General features: G+C 40.3%; 1 protein-coding gene across 3 annotated transcripts in view; it reads left to right on the top strand.

The window, feature by feature from the left end:
- The window catches only part of pigg (phosphatidylinositol glycan anchor biosynthesis class G), a 118,902-nt gene that overhangs the window by 58,480 nt on the left and 41,721 nt on the right, over positions 1-18,701 (top strand). For all 3 annotated transcript variants that reach the window (XM_010904606.4, XM_010904608.4, XM_020046105.2), the window contains one exon: positions 7,613-7,804. In XM_010904606.4, the coding sequence (XP_010902908.2) occupies positions 7,613-7,804 (192 nt within the window). The remainder of the gene's footprint in view (positions 1-7,612; positions 7,805-18,701) is intronic.

The following is an 18,701-nucleotide window of genomic DNA, read 5'->3' as shown; positions in this document are numbered from 1 at the left end:
CTATGGATTGTCTCCACTCAGTCATTCTTTTTCCTCGGGGCTCCCTCAAGGCTCCAGGACAGCCACACGGACAGATGGCTGGTCTGGGCTTCTCTTCCAGTCCAAACCAGCGCTTATTTCTCCCCATTAGATTTGTGCTCTGGCCAGCACAGTGAACCAAGGCTCAGTTAATTGGTCGGCTGAATGCGGGAGGAAGATAGCCCAAACAATGAAAAATGGGCAACCCGATTTGCCCACAGGCTTATGTAACTTGGTCGTTAACACCCCGGCAACAGTCATTTGAAGTATATTGTCAGATGTGGAATGACTCAAACTTTTTTTAGCCAGACATGTAATTACATTTCCCCTCCTGAGGTTGAATTTTAAAAGCCTATTCTTTGTAATTGCATTTTAAAATAACTACTATGGGTTTATTTAATGAAAGTAACTCCTGTCTATCTAGATGTCGAGATTGATGGAAATATCATTTACGTTTGCCTATTGACTATGGGCATCCTTTGGCTCTTGATATGCTCTTTCTGATCATTCGGGCATTAGAAAAAATGTATGAAGACCGATCAAATATTTTGACATAGGCTGATGATGCTTACAATTTGAGTGTTATTGCAACCTCATAATGTGGAAATATCATAGAGAGCCTATACCAAATTTAGTTTTTGATTTTGGTCAGGGTGAAATTCTAACCAGTCTAATTGAAATTAATAGCTGTGGAGATGCATTTTAACAAGTAGGAAAATAAAGCGAATAATACAATTTCACTAAACGCCTTTATTGCTTTTCTTAGAATCCCAAAGCACTTCAAGAGCACAAAAACCAGCAACATACCTAGACAGGCCAGGCCAAGTCTTTGAATTCTGCATCGTCTGATGATGGACAGGGTCAGGCACTGAGCTTGCGTGGAGAGAAGTTATCAGACGATGGGGAGGAAGTCTTCTCATGATCTTGTGGAGGGCAAATGTGAGGAACAGCCTGAGCCGTATTGCCGCTGGACGTTTCCTTAGAGGCACCCAGCTTGGTGATGCCTCTGCAGTCAGTACACAAAGTTCAGAATAGTAGCACGTTGTCCTTGACATAACAAGTCCTCTTCCTCCGCACTGCTGCATTCCTCTATCTCCTATTCCTCTCACGCTTCAGGCAACTTCTCAAATAATGTTCTCAAAAGATCAGGAACTGGCAGACAAGTGAAACAAAAAGCTGTGTCCTGAGTGAACTTAGGCTTGTGATACCTCAGATTCAGGGAAAATTAATAACTGCCATCTTGAAATACTGCCATTTAATTTGAAACACCTTTTCTGCTCAAGTAGCCTAAACACATTATGTAAATATACAGTTTCGCAGGCCTAATCATTTAGCCAGTTTAGTAGTTCAGTGTCCCTGCAGACCGTGTTCTTCATCGTACTCACCAACGATGTCCAACCTGACTTAACCTGCAGCCAACATCTGAGAAGGCTAACGTCGTATGAAATAGTGCAAGACAGGACAAATAAGTTGTACTCCTGATCACTTGTTGGTTTCAAATATGTATTAAGGATTAAGCTGTATCATTTCCAATTTAAAGATAAGTATACCGTTCGCAGCTAGTTGCAACTAATGTGTGACAATAATGCATCGCATTTTTCCGGCCAATAAATCCCTCTGCGCACAGCGCTAGGGATGCACAGATATATCAGCCAGCCATCTGTTTTGGCCGATTGCTTTGAATCTGGCAGATCGATTGATATTGATGAAAACCATTGTTGACCCATCTGAAGGTTCATGTCCATTAATGTTATAAGTCTGTGGGAAATTAAATGAACCCTTTAAAGAACTACAGCCACTGAAGTTTCCGCTCATCTAAATTCTTAGAAGATCCGAACCAAGCTTCTTTTTAGTTTTGCATGGGTAAACCCGGCTGTTAAGTATCCCCAAGGCATGATAAGACATCATATATTCAATTCCTGGGCTCTAAGGAGACTGCAATGTTTAAATAAACTGATGATGTTCTAACATGTAGCACTGAGGTGGGTGAGTGTCTGAAGAGACAAACCTTGGCAAAGTATCTAGGCTAATGAATTAAGGAAATTTGTTTAGACCCAAAGAAAGTGCATTGAGTGCTATCCATTAGCCCCATATGCGTGTTACCTTGCCTTATTATCCACAACATCATAATGGTGGCTAGTTTCCTCACAACAAGGTAATAAATGAAAGTGGAATAACTCCCGTAGGAGCTAAAAGCAATGAGTCATATCCTTCACTCTCTGAAGGTAGCATTAGTCTGTTCCTCTCAATTGTATGTTTAAAGCCTCCCTCAGACTACTTTGCAATATTTCAGTGAAATAAAGCTCAAAGTAGATTTTAGCGCCAAGAAAACAAGCCTTAATAGAAATCGAAATCAAATAACATTATCAATGAACCGCCGTACACTTGAATTCGCAGAAACATGTACGAAATAGAAAAAAGACCTATACATTGCAGAAGGTTTCAGGAAATCAATGGTGAACCCAAGGTTGTTTCTGTACCATTAGCATTCTTGCAGTGCCACAGGTAGCAAGATGAATGCCTTGCATGGGGTCACTGGAGTCAGTGTATTGTGGAATTAGAATTTCCTTCCCCCGCTATCATTAGCTGACCTTTTTCCTGTCAGGCACAGCCACCTCTTACCATATTGCCCTCTTCTCTATGCAATGTGGGTAATGAGCTCAGGCATTGTGCCTTCTTCATATACCCCTAAGGTGCCTGCCTGTTCCCCTTATCCTCTGTTGCTCCAGTACCAGGTCTTTACTGTTTTTCTGGCTTGCCTGGGCTGCATCAGTAGTTTAACGTGGCCTTCCTTTTCCTTGCTGAATCAAATCAAACTTGATTCATATACAGTAGAAAGATGCTAAGTATATAAAATAATAAAATGGTAATTAAAAACACTTTGAAAAGTACGGCCAAAAAGAGTTTTCTTAAGACAAAGGTGTGTCTTCTCATCTCTTTCAACTGCAGTGATATGAATGCAAAATAGGGTACTTGAAAGCAAGTTATATCATATCGCGGCAGATTGGAAGGAAAGGACAAAAAGAAAGTAAGTCCCTTCAAGCAATTTTTCTGCACATCCTCTTAGGGACAGTTAAACATTTACTGGGGTGAGGGGCAGGGCTCGACCTAACTTTTTTAATCATAGTCCCAAAGTGCAATTTCAACAGTCCCAAACTCAAGCTGAAACCTCCCACATTAATCTTCTGTTTTTTTAGCAGTTACATCTTTTTAATTTAGCTGACATTCATTTCCAATTTGGGTTAAGTGCCTTGGTTCAAAGGAACAAAGAGATTCTTCACCTTGTTGGCTCTGGGCTTTAAACCAACAGCCTTTTAGTTTCTGTGCCAAATCTTTATCTGTTATGATTCAATGCATGAATTTAGGGCATATAGGATAACCATACAGTACCAATTAAGCCACATTTTATATATATACAATTTTAATATGTGAAATGTTTGGACTTGGCATAATGGGTACCAAGTGTACCATTGAAGCTCATAAGTGTTGCAAATAAGCTCATCTTAAGATTTAGTATTAAAATGAAAATTCTATTTCATTTGCCATTATTCAATGGCATTACATTTTTAAGCCAACATTCTAAATACCTGAATTATTGCAGCCAATCATTACAATATTTACTGGGCAATACAAAAATACACTGGAAATTCTGGACACATCCTAAACCTGTACTTAAAGCAACTGATCATTGACATTTACACTAATTACATTTTAATGGTCATCAATACAGGTTCAAAAAGGAATAAACATATTAAGTCTTGCTTCAATTTTTTTATTCATTCTGGTTCTAATTGGAGATCAACTAGAATATAGGATTTGCCCACTTGGACACCTAAAGGCCAGGTCCATCAGAAAAGTAATGAATGCTTAGCTAACAGAGGCTGCTCGACTGTGAACAAACTCCAAGCACACAAATAGCCAACCAAGATTTCTGGTGCAAACGTTCTTTAATTTGTGTCTCAACCATTTCTCTCTTAATGCAACTCATGCCATGTAGCTAAACCCAAGAAGCTCTCTGAAAAGCTGACAATGACACACTTGTTTTTGATTGACATTATCGTTCTGATCCCTCCTTCTTCTCTGTCATAATGGCTTTCAAGTAAAATGGTAATACAGGCATGAATATAAACATGAATCTCTTACTTAAACATTAAGTATTTGGGTCAGTTATGGTGCTACTCTCAACGGCTTATTATTTCTAGAAAGGCGCAGTAGTAGGCTGTATTTTGATTTGATGGATGACAGTTGTACTGTCTGTGGTGGCTCATCATTCTCCTAAGTCGTTCTATGAAGTGTGACCGAAAAAGCCTTTGCTCCTAGCAAGGAGGAAGCGTGACCTGCCTCCACAATTTGAGCGGCTATTCCTTGACCCAAAACCTAAAAAGCTTTAATACAGCATAAATATTTGTGAGCTTTTAAAATATATTACTTTTTCAGTGTGGCAATAACAATTTATCTGGTCATACTACTTAAGGGGTTCTTAAAAGGCCAACTCCAAATGTACATTTTGCTCTTCAACCTAAATTTTTATTTCGGCAACCCACAGCACCCAGAAATGTTTTGGATTCTGACATCAATAGTTGTAATATTTTTACAGATTCAGTCAGTGATTTTATCGACACTGGTTGAGGCAAAAAGAGTCCCCGACACTAGTGCACTTTCTAGTTTGTTTGCCTATTTGTGCCCCATGTAATCAAAACCATTCCCTTGCAAACTTTGTATTTCATGCCTAACCAATAAAGTGATTCTACTTATAGATTATGCACACATAATTAACATGTTACACATCCAGTCCAAAAGGGGTGGTTTAAATGTTTTAAATTGCAAGAGTCCCAGACTGTATCTTTTTGTGCAGGTACACTTCTATGTTCTTCTTATGCTCCTTGCAAAAAAGGTCTGTGTAGATCTCCTACACTTGTAATTCTGTAATCTAAATTGATGGTGATGATGAATGAAAAGAGAGCTTTGTTACAATACACCTAAACGTGTTATGACATTCCAAGCCAAGCTCTCAGTTGCTATATTCATGGTGGGTAATGAAATGATTGGCTGTTTGTCATTTGTCAGATACTCATTTCATTCCAGCATTGAAAACGTAAACCACAGTGTTGAACGTACTCAAAAGTAGGTCATTAGTATGCAGTTATGCGTTGTTTATGGTTGTGTGATGCGTTGGCTCAGAAACCTGTTTGTTTGAAAATGTAGTTGCATTTATTAAAACACAAAATGTTAAATCTGACATCCCCTGAGCTGATCGTTGTCAGCAGCCGGCTCACTTCATAGTGTAATGAGACCAATCGGGAGAGTGAGCTCGTCCATGGTGGTCTGCAAACCCTCAACCTTCTGGCCCATAACCCTGAGGGGCAATTGTCTGAGCCACAAAAGCGTGTGCTGAAGTGGTATAGTCAATATTCACATTTATAAGCGCAGCGTTGCCACAGTTATTGTTTTGTTTTGGTCATGATCATTCTTTTTGAGTGAACTTCATGAGAGGCAGGTGCAATTAATTCTATTGCAAGTGTAGGGTCATGTGGAGGTCTACATCAGCTGCGGTAGCAAACATCTAGGGAGTTATATAGGCTTTCCCACCTAGGTTTCTCCTACTCTGGCAAAATTGGCAATGTTTGCCCTTGAGTGACTTGGAATGGAAGGCTTGTGAAAAATAGTTTTGGGGTGTGTAATCTACTGCATTACTGTAATGAAAGACTAACCCTTCAGCCAAGGACTTCCTCTCACTTTTCACTAGCTTTCACCCATAGCTTGAACACATTTCGAGGGTTGGTACTGGGCTGGAGTACACAATCTTTGTGATATCCAACCATTACTATCCTGTTTTTGTAGGGTGTAAATTGACTTTTCAATCTCTAATATCAGAGAAACCCATGAAAATTCGAACTATGGTTTGTATTGATTTTTGCTATTGCACAAACACCCATTTTGATTGGTCGGTCACAAATCACACCCCTTCAAAGTGATTTAATCTGCATCTTGGAGGATTAGTACACCCACGAAGACAATATTCATACCTGAAGAAAAGGAGCAGAAAACAACTTTTGCACAGTTGGGTGTTTTTTCTTACTGTTTAAAAAAGTGAACAAAAATGTTGAAGTAACTCATCACTTGCTGTGTTTCTCCTCCTAATGTTCAATATGCAAGGAGCGTTGACAAATACAATCATGAATATGGATGAAATCCATGGTTGAAGTGGACGGCTCCATAGAAAGATGATAATTGAATTGAGGGTAATATCATGTAAATGTATTACAAGGTGAAAAATAACATGTCCTGTCCTTGAGCAAGACAGTTAACGCTAATTCCTTCAGGGTCACTGTTAATGAAGGCTGATCCTCTGGATGAAACCCCACTTTCCGAGGGTGCCTCAGGGAGAATGGGATATAGAACGAGAAACATTCCTTTATCTATTCACACATTTCTTTACCCCTTGTATATGTGTGAAATTGTACAAATATTGTAATACTGAATGTGTCTGTGGGAATAAGTTATTTAGTAACATAATTATAAAACATACAGAACTTAAATGGTATAAAAAGCAAGGGACATTTCACAGACCAAAAGGATTACATTTTGACAAAATTTAAGCCTGAATTCTTACCAAAACTGGTGGATTATATAGACTTTGTTTTCCTATTGAACTCAAAAGTTCCACAATTAATAGCTTAACAGTATAAAAAGAAAATTGCTTTCCTTACTCTGTGAGCCTTCAATGGACAAGTTATGACGGCAAACCATGCTTGCTCCAATCCATCAAACACTGTTTGCACAAGGTATGGCTAAGTTTCACTGCCAATGCTTCCACATGCTAAGTGTTTAGCATTAATGACATAAATCCCATTTAAGTCATGGGACAAATATTATAATTACTAGTCAAATAAAAAATGGGTCAAGTTCAAAATCTCTAATAACTTTTGGTTGATAAAAAAATGTGTGGCTGGTACAATTTGTTACAGTTGTTTACCAGCAACAATGCCTGGTGGACCAAAAGTTTAGTTTGAGTAAACACACACACAATATATTTTCCACAGTAATTGCTTATATTCGTCTGACCTGAAGGATTTTCTTTTTATTTCTCAAGCAATGTTATTGGTTGTTTTGCTTAATTGTCCTTAGTGCCTGGCTAATAGTCCTTATAATAGTCCAAATTATTCACCACATGAAGGCCAAGTGGCCTTGCCCCTAAAATCCCCAAATTCCATCCATGGTTGCAGCTCTTTTAAAGCACATTTCCTGAAATTTGAAATGCTTCATCGTGGCTGTGGTCATTTCACATGCTACCTGAACAGGTTTTGCTATTGCCCAAGGTAGTGTTTAGTGTGGGCCTTTTGACCCCACCCACTGGAGGAGGGAGTCCCAGAGCAGGTCTCTCCTACTCTTTTACATGCTCTCACTCACTCACATACACACACAAATCCCACTAATCAAACAGAAAAAATGTAGTAACTTTGTAGTTCTTTTTTATCATACCTGAAAGGAGGGACGCACATCCTGAAAACCCAGTAAAATACATTGTGAAAAGACTACACAAGTATTTGTGCAGTTTCAGTGTAGTTTTAATGTTCATCCTTTCTCTCTACAGCTCAGAACACAAGGTGGTGCTGTCAGTGGTGACCACAATGTCACTGATTCTTATCTACTTCCTGGTCCAGCGCCGATGTTCCTGGGTGTCCAAGATTGCTCTGGCCCTTGGCCTTCTTGGTGTCTTCAGCTACAGGGCAGCAGTTGGCAATGTCATGTTCCCGTGGCAACATGGCAGTCGAAACTTATCCAAGTAAGTGTACAACCCGAACTCGACGGGCCTGCATTCTAAAGAATTTGTTCAGGGTGGTCGTGTGCTTGTGTGACTGGCATCTGGTCGGTCTGTCCTCCATGTCAGGAGCAGATGTTTTGCTGATGCTGCTTTATGTAATGACAGTTATTTGTTAGATCCTGACTGAAAGGATAATTCCAGAATGTCTTAATTTTGTGACTCTAAAAATCTATTTTCTCTTACTCGTTTGACATGACAGATGCATGTAGCATGTATGCTCAAAGTGCCTTCAGAATGTATTCAGACCTTTTTCATGACACCATTTTGTTGTGTTATAAAGATCTTTTATAATTAATTGAGTTGCATTTTCAATCCACACGCAATAACCCGTAATGACAAACCGAAAACACAGCACCCCCAGCGCATTAGGATCCCACCACCCTGCTTCATGGTAGGGATGGTATAACCAGGCTATGGTCGGGAACCATGTTTTTGCCAGGATTAAAGCTTAGCAGGATTGTTGATGGAGTGCTGCAGAGAATTATGTCTTTGTGACAGGTTCTCCCATTTCTGTAAAGAAACTCAGACCTCCCTGTCACAGTCGTGCTTGCCCAGTTACTTCATTTGGTCATACGGCCAGCTCTAGGAAGAGTCTGTCTGGTTTCAAACTCATTCCACTTTGATGGAACCCACAGTGCTCCTGGGGACCTTTAAAGGTTCAGCAATTTTTTATAACCTTACCCAGATCTAATTCTCTAAGGGCCTACGGAGAGTTCATTGGACTTCATGACTTTCTTTTGCTCTGACATACTGTGAAGTGCGGGACCTTGTATAGATGGTCGTTTGCCTTTCTAAACTCTAATCAAGTTCTAGAGACACCTCAAGGATGATAAAAGACAGGATGCACCTGAGTTCAATTTGGAGTGTTATGACAAACCGTCTGATCGTTTTTATCTTTGTCTTAATTAGATATTCTGTTTAGATTTGGGATTTTATTATAATTAATTGTAAATAAATTCTGCAACACAACAAATATTGTGGGGAAAGTGGTGTTAATACTTTATGAAGGCACTGTATGTACGCTACTCTACTATAATAAAAAACCTAATATTAATATAATCTATTGTAGAATTGGAACCAGACAAACACTTGATGTGCTTTTCACCAGCTAAATCATTGTCCTAATTCACGCATATGATCTCAACTGCAAACATTAACTAAACCCACATTTCAAAATTATATTGCAGTATTCTATAACCCAACCCACTCTCATCCCTTTGCGTACATATAGCACGGGTTTACACTTCACAATTTCGTGCTATACATACGCCTCCACACAAAAAAGTAATTTTTTGTGTGCAGTTCAGACACGATCTCCTCCCATTAAGAACTATGGTGAATAAATGCAATATTAAAGTTTCACCTTTACCCTTTGACGTTCTTTCAAGAAAAAAGTAAATCTACGGCTTTTAAACGATTAGTCAATCTTCGGGAAATCCGTGCCTCGATGATGGTGACGTCAAATAGGTTTCAGTTGGTGCGTGTCAATGAAACGATTTTATTGACCATTATTATTAATGGGAGGAGATCGCGTCTCAACTGCACGCAAAAAAGGACTTTGGCATATGCATAGCACGAGATTGTGTGAACCCGTGTTATATGTACGCAAAAGGAAGAGAGTGGGTTGCTATAACCACATTTCCAAAAATGTTTGGACGCTGTGTAAAATGTAAAGATAAACAGACTGCAAATAATTGTAAGTCATTTAAACCCTATATTCAATAGAAAAATATACAAAGACAACATGTCAAATGTTGAAACAAAGAAATTATTATTGTTTCTTGAAAAATATATTCTCACATTGAATTCGATGCCTTGGTGTAACTTATTCTCACATTGAATTCGATACTTGGTGTAACATATAACATCACAACTTTTTAGGAGAATTGGCAACAGGTCAGTAACATGATTGGGTATAAAAAGAGCATCCCAGAGAGGATGAGTCTTTCAGAAGTAAAGATGGGGCGGTGTTCACCACTCTGTGAAACACTGCGCAGCCAAATAGTGCAACAATTTAAGATTTATTTTTCTCAACATAACAAATCTCAGTACACAAGGGACAAGGCCGAAAACCAATATTGGATGGCTGTAATCTTCAGGCCCCCACTGCATTAAAAACAGACACGATTCTGTAGTGGAAATCACTGCACGGGCTCAGAAACATTTCCGAAAACCATTGTCTATGAAAACAGTATGTCGCTTGCACCCACAAATGCAACTGTACCATGAAAAGAAGAAACCATATAAACAAGATTCAGAACCGCCACTGTCTTTTCTAGGCTCAAGCTCATTTAAGATGGACTGAGGCAAAGTGGAAAACAGTCCTGTGGTCTGACAGAATAATGGACACTGTGTCCTCTGGACTATAAAGAAGAGCGACCATCTGGCTTGTCATCTGGCACAGTTCAAAAGCCAGCATCAATTATGGTATAGGGGTGCATTAGCGCACATGACATGGGGGAATTGCACATCTGTGAAGGCACCATTAATGCTGAACAACATACAGGTTTTTGAGCAACTTATGCTGGCATCCCGACAACATCTTTTTCAGGGAAGGTCTTGCTTATTTCAGCAAGACAATGCCAAACCACGTTCTGCACGTCTTACACTGTAGTAAAAGAGACTGGGTAAAAAATAACTGCCACCCATTTTAAACATTTGGCACATTATGAAATGAAAACTACAACAAAGGAGATCCCAAAGTGTTGAGCAGTTGAAATCCTATATTAAGCACGAATGGGAAAACATTTCACTTTCAAAACTACAGCAGTTGCTCTCATCAGTCCCGAAACGCTTACAGATTATTGTTAAAAGGAGCGGTGATGCCACACAGTGGTAAAATTGTCCCTCACCCAACTTTTTTTAAACATGTTGCTGGCATCAAATTCAAAATGGGCATGTTTTTTTTCCAAAAATAACATTTTTCAGTTTCAACATGTGATATGTGGTCTTTGTACTATTTTCAATTAAATGTAAGGATAAATAATTTGCAGATTATTGCATTCTGTTTTTATTTGCATTTTAGGCAGCATCCCAACTTTTTGGGGAACAGTGTTGTATTATCAATCAATCAATCAAATGTATTTATAAAGCCCTTTTTACATCAGCAGTTGTCACAAAATGCTTTTACAAAACACCTGGCTTTAAACCCCAAGTAGCAAACAACAGTAGTGTTGAATTTCAACATTATTAGTTGCAGCATTTTTTTTCCCCAATTCATATAATCCATTAGTAATTGTACATCTAAATGAAATATTGCCAGTCTTGTCAAGAATGGCAAAGGAAAATATTCCTAAACTGTTGCTGCTTGGTTTGTTAGTAACATTACTATTGTCTATCACACATGTTGCTACTATTTACTTTGGGCCTATACAACGTTCATTTACGATGCTGTAATTAGTTTTACCTATTTGTGCAGACAAGTATCTTCATTATAGCCTATAGAAATGCTGGCTGATTGACCAATGAATCATGCTACACAAGGATGAGAGCAACGTGCGAGCAGAGCATGACCCATGTGTGTAGCCCTTTTATAAACTCAATAATTTCTGGACCATTTTTGCAGTGTAAATGATGCTGAAAAATGGGAAATTGTCAAAAAGCCCATCAATATGACTTTAGATCATTGCAAGTTTGTTAATGGGTAATTTTTTTTTAAAAATGTAAGTCGTTCTTGATAAAAGAAACTGGTAAATGACCCTCTTAAATGTATTCGTAAGTGTAGATGTTGTATTCAGAGAACTGTTTAGCCCTACATTAGGAGACAAGTATATAGCAAGCAACAGGAAGAAAAACAGGAAACGCAACATCCTACTGAATAATTAGTGGCCAAATGACAAAAGGGGAAAGCACTTATTGCTCTCGCTAATTAGGCACTGATTGGCTATGTGCTGATTGGGGCATGTTTGATTAGCCTGGCTGTATCAAAGCGACTGATGGTCAAATGAGGCTAAAGCAAATCGCTTTGTTTACCTCCCACACTTTTGATTTCCATTTACCAGATGTGAAACTCCTTCTTTCCACCACTCTGGCGCAGGGAAAGGAATTTGTGATTTTAGGGGCATTGGCTAATTTGCCAGGTTGCCGTGGACATCAGCCAGGGCAATAATGCCATCAAGCAAGATAGCCAATTACATTGCTTAGAAACTTTAAAAACACCTCTTATGAAAAACATGATAAATTTGTGTGGAAAAGTGATTTAAGAAAGCTTGCATGTGGCCCCATGCCTTTGTGACTCAGAAATGATGGTCCACGTTTATTCTGTACCTGTCTGAGTGTGTGTGTGTCCTCAAACTAAACTTTTGGTCCACTAGCCAATGTTGCAAGTAGATACAAATAAGGAATTTACCAGCCACTAACAAATTAAATAAATGCATGAGTATGCTGTGTAATGTTTTATCAGATATTCAAAGAATTCCCAGTAAGAAATAATGTGTCATTTCTCAATTCCGCTGTCACTTTAATCGCAGAAGATTACCATAGTAATAGAGCTACCTGCCCTGATGTCTGCAGGAAACTAGCTTGACACTCGCTAGCTATTATCTGAAATCCCTGTATTTTGTAGTTTACTTACACTGAAAAACCCATGTTATTAAAACATTTGTAAATCACCAAGAAACATGGAAATTAATTCTCATTAAGTTTTCGGGTACAATTTCTCTCCTGTAGGGCTTCTAAAATATGTTACCTTTCCATGATTATGATAGGGTAGGCCAGTGTGAAAGGTATAATGTTTTGGGGGCATTAATGCCAGTACAAGGGTGGTCGGCACAAGGGTGTCCGGCAATACCGCTGTTAAATTCCGTCACTGCTCGGGTCATAGCATGCCTGCCTGCCTCCCTCTTACCAGCCCAAGAGTTAGCTTACTAACTCCACCACAGCAAACAGAAATGAGTGGGTGGATGTCCCCGGAACGTCAGCAGGTTGTGTTGAACGTCGGTGGGACATCCTCCGGCTTCTGTGAAGAACCCAGCGACGGTCTCACTAAAAGAACCTATAATGAGTATGCAGATGCTGTTGCCCACTCATCCTGCCTACCGCCCTCGTCTCTTGCTAGACATTTTCCCACCCCCCTCCCTCCCACTTCCTCGCTCTCCTTGACATTCTCTCTACGCCTGCCTAATTAAAACCTTGACCTCTCACCCCTGCCCACCCCCTTGCCCCCTCGCGTGTCTAGGTCACACCGAGCGGACAGAAAACTGCGCCCTCGGACGCTCGGTGTAATTGACAAAGCCGCCGTGCCAAGTCGCAGAGTCATTAATCACTGCGGGGAGTTGTTTATGCCAGCACCGTGGCAACCTCCTGGCGTTTCCATTAAGTTGAGTCCACAACAGTGGCGGCCGCCGCTCCATCTCTTGCCGGCAGGCTAATCCGGTAGTGTGAGACCTTTTATCCCTGTGTGTCTTATCACACTGACCCACCTAGCTGAAAGAGGCCTTCTCACACTTGTTATCATAGCACAGACCCACTTTTTAATATGCTTCTTAGGCCAAAGTGTAAAGGGCATTTGGGCTTGACTGACAGCAAAAAGACAGAATTGCAAATTAGATGTTATTAATTTCTTATTTTTTGTGAAGAGAAGATTTTTGGCCGTAGTTATATATGCAGTTTTTCCAGCGATAATAGTCTTTTACGGTCCTTTAGCGCTAAAATGGTGGAGAGTCTCCTGTGACCTGGTTTGGTCTGACTGTAGATGCCGGGTTGGAATTGAGCGCACGTCCGCACGGATTCTGCCCTCTTTCCTTCCCTCCCTCTCTACCTGTTACACGTGAGGGTTCCACCGTGTTCTTCAATGAGTGTCGCATTGTCAACTGTAAATATGCAGGAGAAAAGGGCCTTGGAATTGATGGGTCTCCAGCCGTCCGGCGCTTTGCTGTCGTGCCGCCGTCCTCGGGCTCCGGAGCGGCCATGATTGATGTGGCCCTGCAAGAGTCTGCCAAGTCACATTCCCCTGCAGACGCTGGTCATAAATCAGATCGTTTTCTCTTGTCGTAAAAAAAGGAAAAAGGGAGAAAATGACATCATGTACTGTAGTTACTACACGAGGGAAGCCGTACTGTGAAATAATTTGCACGTACGCAGCAGGCGTGTGATTCACTGTTAGTGGTTTTATAAGGTTCTTGTTTGAATCAACCGGGAGTTTGCAGGTGTTCATTGTGCTTGTTTATACTGGTTATTGGTTGTCCCATGTGTTTTATATTTCACCTCATAATGGCATTGGTAGGTACTCCACAAATTGACTGAGGTGTGAAAGACACTCATTCTCACTTGCTCAACTAACCCTAAATGTATTTAAAGTGTATGTTGGCGACATCAGGTGTCACAAACCACACTGCCCTGTCACAGAAGGCTCACATTTGAATCTGAAATTTGATTGCCTTTCAATGTGAATGTCATTTGTAGGGTAGAATACTCCTGTCGGTAAGTGAGACAGCCTGGTCTTTGTGACCAGTCTTTATCTGCCTCACTGATAAGAGCCATCCCCTTGTTAAATGGCAACGTGGAATCATATCTCATCCCAGTGCAGTTAATGTGAATTACAGTAGCGGCTTAAAGGGCTGGCGATGCCTCTGTGATGGAATACATCTCCCAGAAAGCCTGGGCTCAGGTGTTATCTGAACACACTTGACAATTTATGAAGGGCATGAAGGAATCTGTCTTCTAGTACCATACTGAAAAGGTTAAAACAGTACTATTACACATCATTTGTTATTAAATAAATATATTTGCTAGTCTACGTCTAACACTCTCAGTGAATAAGAGAAATAAAGAGAGGCTCCAGGGTAGTGTAGCCTTTTCTCTCCTGCAGGGCTTCTAAAATATGTTACCTTTCCATGATTATGATAGGGTAGGCCAGTGTGAAAGGTATAATGTTTTGGGGGAAGGCATTAACGCTGGCACAAGGGTGGTTGGCACAAGGGTGGTTGGCACAAGGGTGTCCGGCAATACCGCTGTTAAATTCCGTCACTGCTCGGGTCATAGCATGCCTGCCTGCCTCCCTCTTACCAGCCCAAGAGTTAGCTTACTAACTCCACCACAGCAAACAGAAATGAGTGGGTGGATGTCCCCGGAACGTCAGCAGGTTGTGTTGAACGTCGGTGGGACATCCTCCGGCTTCTGTGAAGAACCCAGCGACGGTCTCACTAAAAGAACCTATAATGAGTGCGCAGATGCTGTTGCCCACTCATCCTGCCTACCGCCCTCGTCTCTTAAAAATGACTACCGCCCTCGTCTCTTTTAAAATGACTCTTTCCGTACAGCATTATTGCATATGGAAAAACATTGTATATATTCCAAAAGGGAAAGCACAAAAAAGGCTTTAATGGGGACGTCCATCTTGTTTTCCGACTTGGACACTGGAACACGATCAACTTGGTTAACTCGGGTGTGGGGTCATTCCCAGTTCCGACTTCCGAGGTAAATGGAACGCAGCAATAGTGGTGAGGCTGACGTTATGAAGTACATTTTTCTACACTGGATCGTTTTTGAGATGTATTTGGCTTATGGTTGTTCTGCTCAATATACTGTATGTAGTAAACGGTTTGGTACCAGGACCATACCATACCATCTTCTTCCGCTTATCCGGGGCCGGGTCGCAAGGGGCAGCAGTCTAAGCAGGGATGCCCAGACTTCCCTCTCCCCAGACACTTCCTCCAGCTCTTCCGGGGGGACACCGAGGCGTTCCCAGGCCAGCCGGGAGACATAGTCCCTCCAGCGTGTCCTAGGTCTTCCCCGGGGTCTCCTCCATTTCGGCCGCCTGTATCCGGGATCTTGTCCTTTCGGTCATGACCCAAAGCTCATGACCATAGGTGAGAGTAGGAACGTAGATTGATCGGTAAATCGAGAGCTTCGCCTTGCGGCTCAGCTCTTTCTTCACCACGACAAACCGATACATCAACCGCATTACTGCAGAAGCTGCACCGATCCGTCTGTCAATCTCCCGTTCCTTCCTTCCCTCACTCGTGAACAGGACCCCTAGATACTTAAACTCCTCCACTTGAGGCAGGCACTCTCCACCTGGTACCAGGACCTTGATCCCAAATTCATGACTGTACATAAAATGAATCTGAATTGATGAAAACAATGTAGGTTTTTCCACCTGAAACAACTAGGAAAATGTTGTAATTAATTAAAATGTAAATCTTAATTGTCTCATTTAAAATGTTGTTTTGAGGGGCACAGCTGTGTAAAACTTCCTTACAAAGGCAAATGATTTGATTAGGCTCAATTAGAAGATTCCCCATAAAAAAATGTATCTCCATTTTGGATAAATGCTGGCTTCGCTGTAGATGCAAACAGCCCCAGCAATGGGCAGGCTTGGATAGGTGTAATCAACAGCCACTACGCAGCTTTATTACTACTCCTAAAGCAAAGAAATGAACATAAAGAAATAAGACCAAACCTCTCTCCTTTATATTCAAGCAGCCCTTCCCTGATTCTGACCGGGCCTAATTTAAATAGCAATTAAATAAAATGTAACAATTATTTTAACTGGTGCGTAAGTCAAGGTACTGCAGTGTCCTCTGCAATTCTAGAAAGACCCATATCTCATCTTTAATTTTCCCATCCTGCAAGAAAAGGTAAAGATTGTGTGATACTGGAATAAAGTTGAGCAAGAACAAAGGGGACTGTCCTTCATAAGCCGGAGTCATGTCATATTTCTCATTATGTTGGAGAACGACCTTGTGTTCAGATAGTGGCTGAGTACGTTTCAGTGAGAGATCAAGGTTGCAGCTTGACAGTTTTGATCTTTTTATTACAAGAATACTTCCTTCGAAGCTAACCTGACTTTGTTCCCACAAATTACTCAAGAGAACTGTACTGCAGACGTCAATTCAAGAAGTCAAAAACGATTGAAATATATGAAAAGTTCTGTTGGGTGTGTCAAAGCCATTTTTATACTCTGAAAATAGTATCATATTTGGTTTGTGTATTGCTTTCCCCATGCCCAAAAACAGCTCTTATTTTTATCCTGATTAAATGTTTGTGAACATTTATCCCTCATAAAGATGCAAATGAGTTCCGACTCTCATCAGAGCCTCAGAGTATACACATGCATAGCCCGAGCATAAGCACACAGACACACACAAACGTACACACCTGAGGTGATTTCAGTTACACAGATGGGTGTCATAGAGGGTTTCTACTGATAAGCAATGTCTTGGTCACGTTTCCTTGCTTAGACATTGGATGCGTCAGTCAACGGTGCGCTCAACGTAAACTGGGTATCTAGGCTTTGTACGCTTGATCAACATTAGACCAGATGAATGCACATTTTCTCTTTTAAGATGTCTGTGTATTGGAATTAAGCTCTTATATACACAATTAACCTATAGCAGACTTTCCTTGTTCCCTTCCTATATGCCCTCTGTCACAACCATGTAACTAATGTAGTATATTTATGTTTGCTTATTCCTTTTTGGCTATGAACCTGTGTCAAAACTAAATCAAATCAGATTTCCCTTTGAACACCCAGGATGATCGTTACATGAGTAAAACAGTTTTTCCAAAAAGCGTCATCAAATTAAGATGACCTAATTTGCTTTAAGCATGCCAATAACACTGAGATCACTTAGCTGGTGTCTGTGGGTTTAGAGACCCCCTCCTCATCTGGGGTTATCAGCTGTGCTTCGCTCCTAGGTGACAACGTGTGCAAGAACAATTACAACCCTGTTTCCAAAAAAGTTTGGATGCTGCTTAAAATCCATATAATAACCCAATGCTGTTTTCTGCAAATACTGTAACTGAATCTTAAATATGCTTGTTTATATATGGTTTTTTAGAGTGGTGAACTCCTCCACATCCTCACTTCTGACAAACCTATCCTCTCTGGAAGGATCTTTTAATACCCAGTCATGTTACTGACCTGTTGCCAAATGATCTAATTGGTTGTGTGATATTCCACCAGGTTTAGATTTTTAGCATTACGCTTCTTTTCCTTTCTTTTGTTGCCTCGGTTCAAACTTTTTTGAAACGTGTTGCTGGCATCAAATTCAAAGTGGGTATATACAGCTCCGGAAAAAATTAAGAGACCACTGCACCTTTGTTTTTCCGTTCCAAAAAAGTCGAAAAGGAAGGTTTTGAGTGAGGAACAGAAGGGTTAAAATTAGGAGACCACTGCAAATTGAACGCTTCTGTTCCTTACTTACTTTTTGGAAAGGAAAGAAAAAGGTGCAGTTGTCTCTTATTTTTTTCTGGAGCTGTATTTTACATGAAACAGTAAAATGTCTCAATTTCAGCATTTTATATGTTTTCTTTGTGCCATTTTCTATTCAATATACAATAAATGTTTTGCACGTCATTGCATTCTGTTTTTATATACATTTTACACAATGTCCCAACTTTTTTGGGAACAGGGTTGTATATGGATCAAATGGTTCTTCTGTAGTTCTTCTGTTATACCTGTTGAAATTTGCTCAGAAACAAGTCTAGTTAACTCACACAATATCTCAGAAAACTGCATGAGCGTATGAAGCATCTTGCTATAATGATGTGACATTTACAAAATTACACTGATTGGCTATAGTTGTAGTAACTAAAATGTCTTAGACATTCGCAATTCTTAAAATGACTTAATGAGTGCTCTGCATAATTTGTGAGGGACAACGTGTTTACTTGTCTACTTTTTTTTGCTATGGAATTGGTCGGTTTACATTACTTATTATTAGTGTGATTATTCTGCCAGCTTCTAAATGCCAGGGCTGCATTTCAGTGCGTTGGTTGTCCCCAAGAGCATGTGCCTCCTCGCTGCAGAGAGGAGGCTGGCATAATTTATCCATTCTGTACCCATCTGTGTCAGTCACTGCAAACAGCACACATACACACACACACTCGCCTCAGCGTGAAATTTGTTTGCCAT

The sequence above is a fragment of the Esox lucius genome, chromosome 4 (genome assembly GCF_011004845.1).
Source record: "Esox lucius isolate fEsoLuc1 chromosome 4, fEsoLuc1.pri, whole genome shotgun sequence".
NCBI lineage: Eukaryota > Metazoa > Chordata > Actinopteri > Esociformes > Esocidae > Esox > Esox lucius.
Note: the sequence above shows the minus strand (reverse complement) of the source record. Positions and strands in the feature narration are given on the sequence as shown.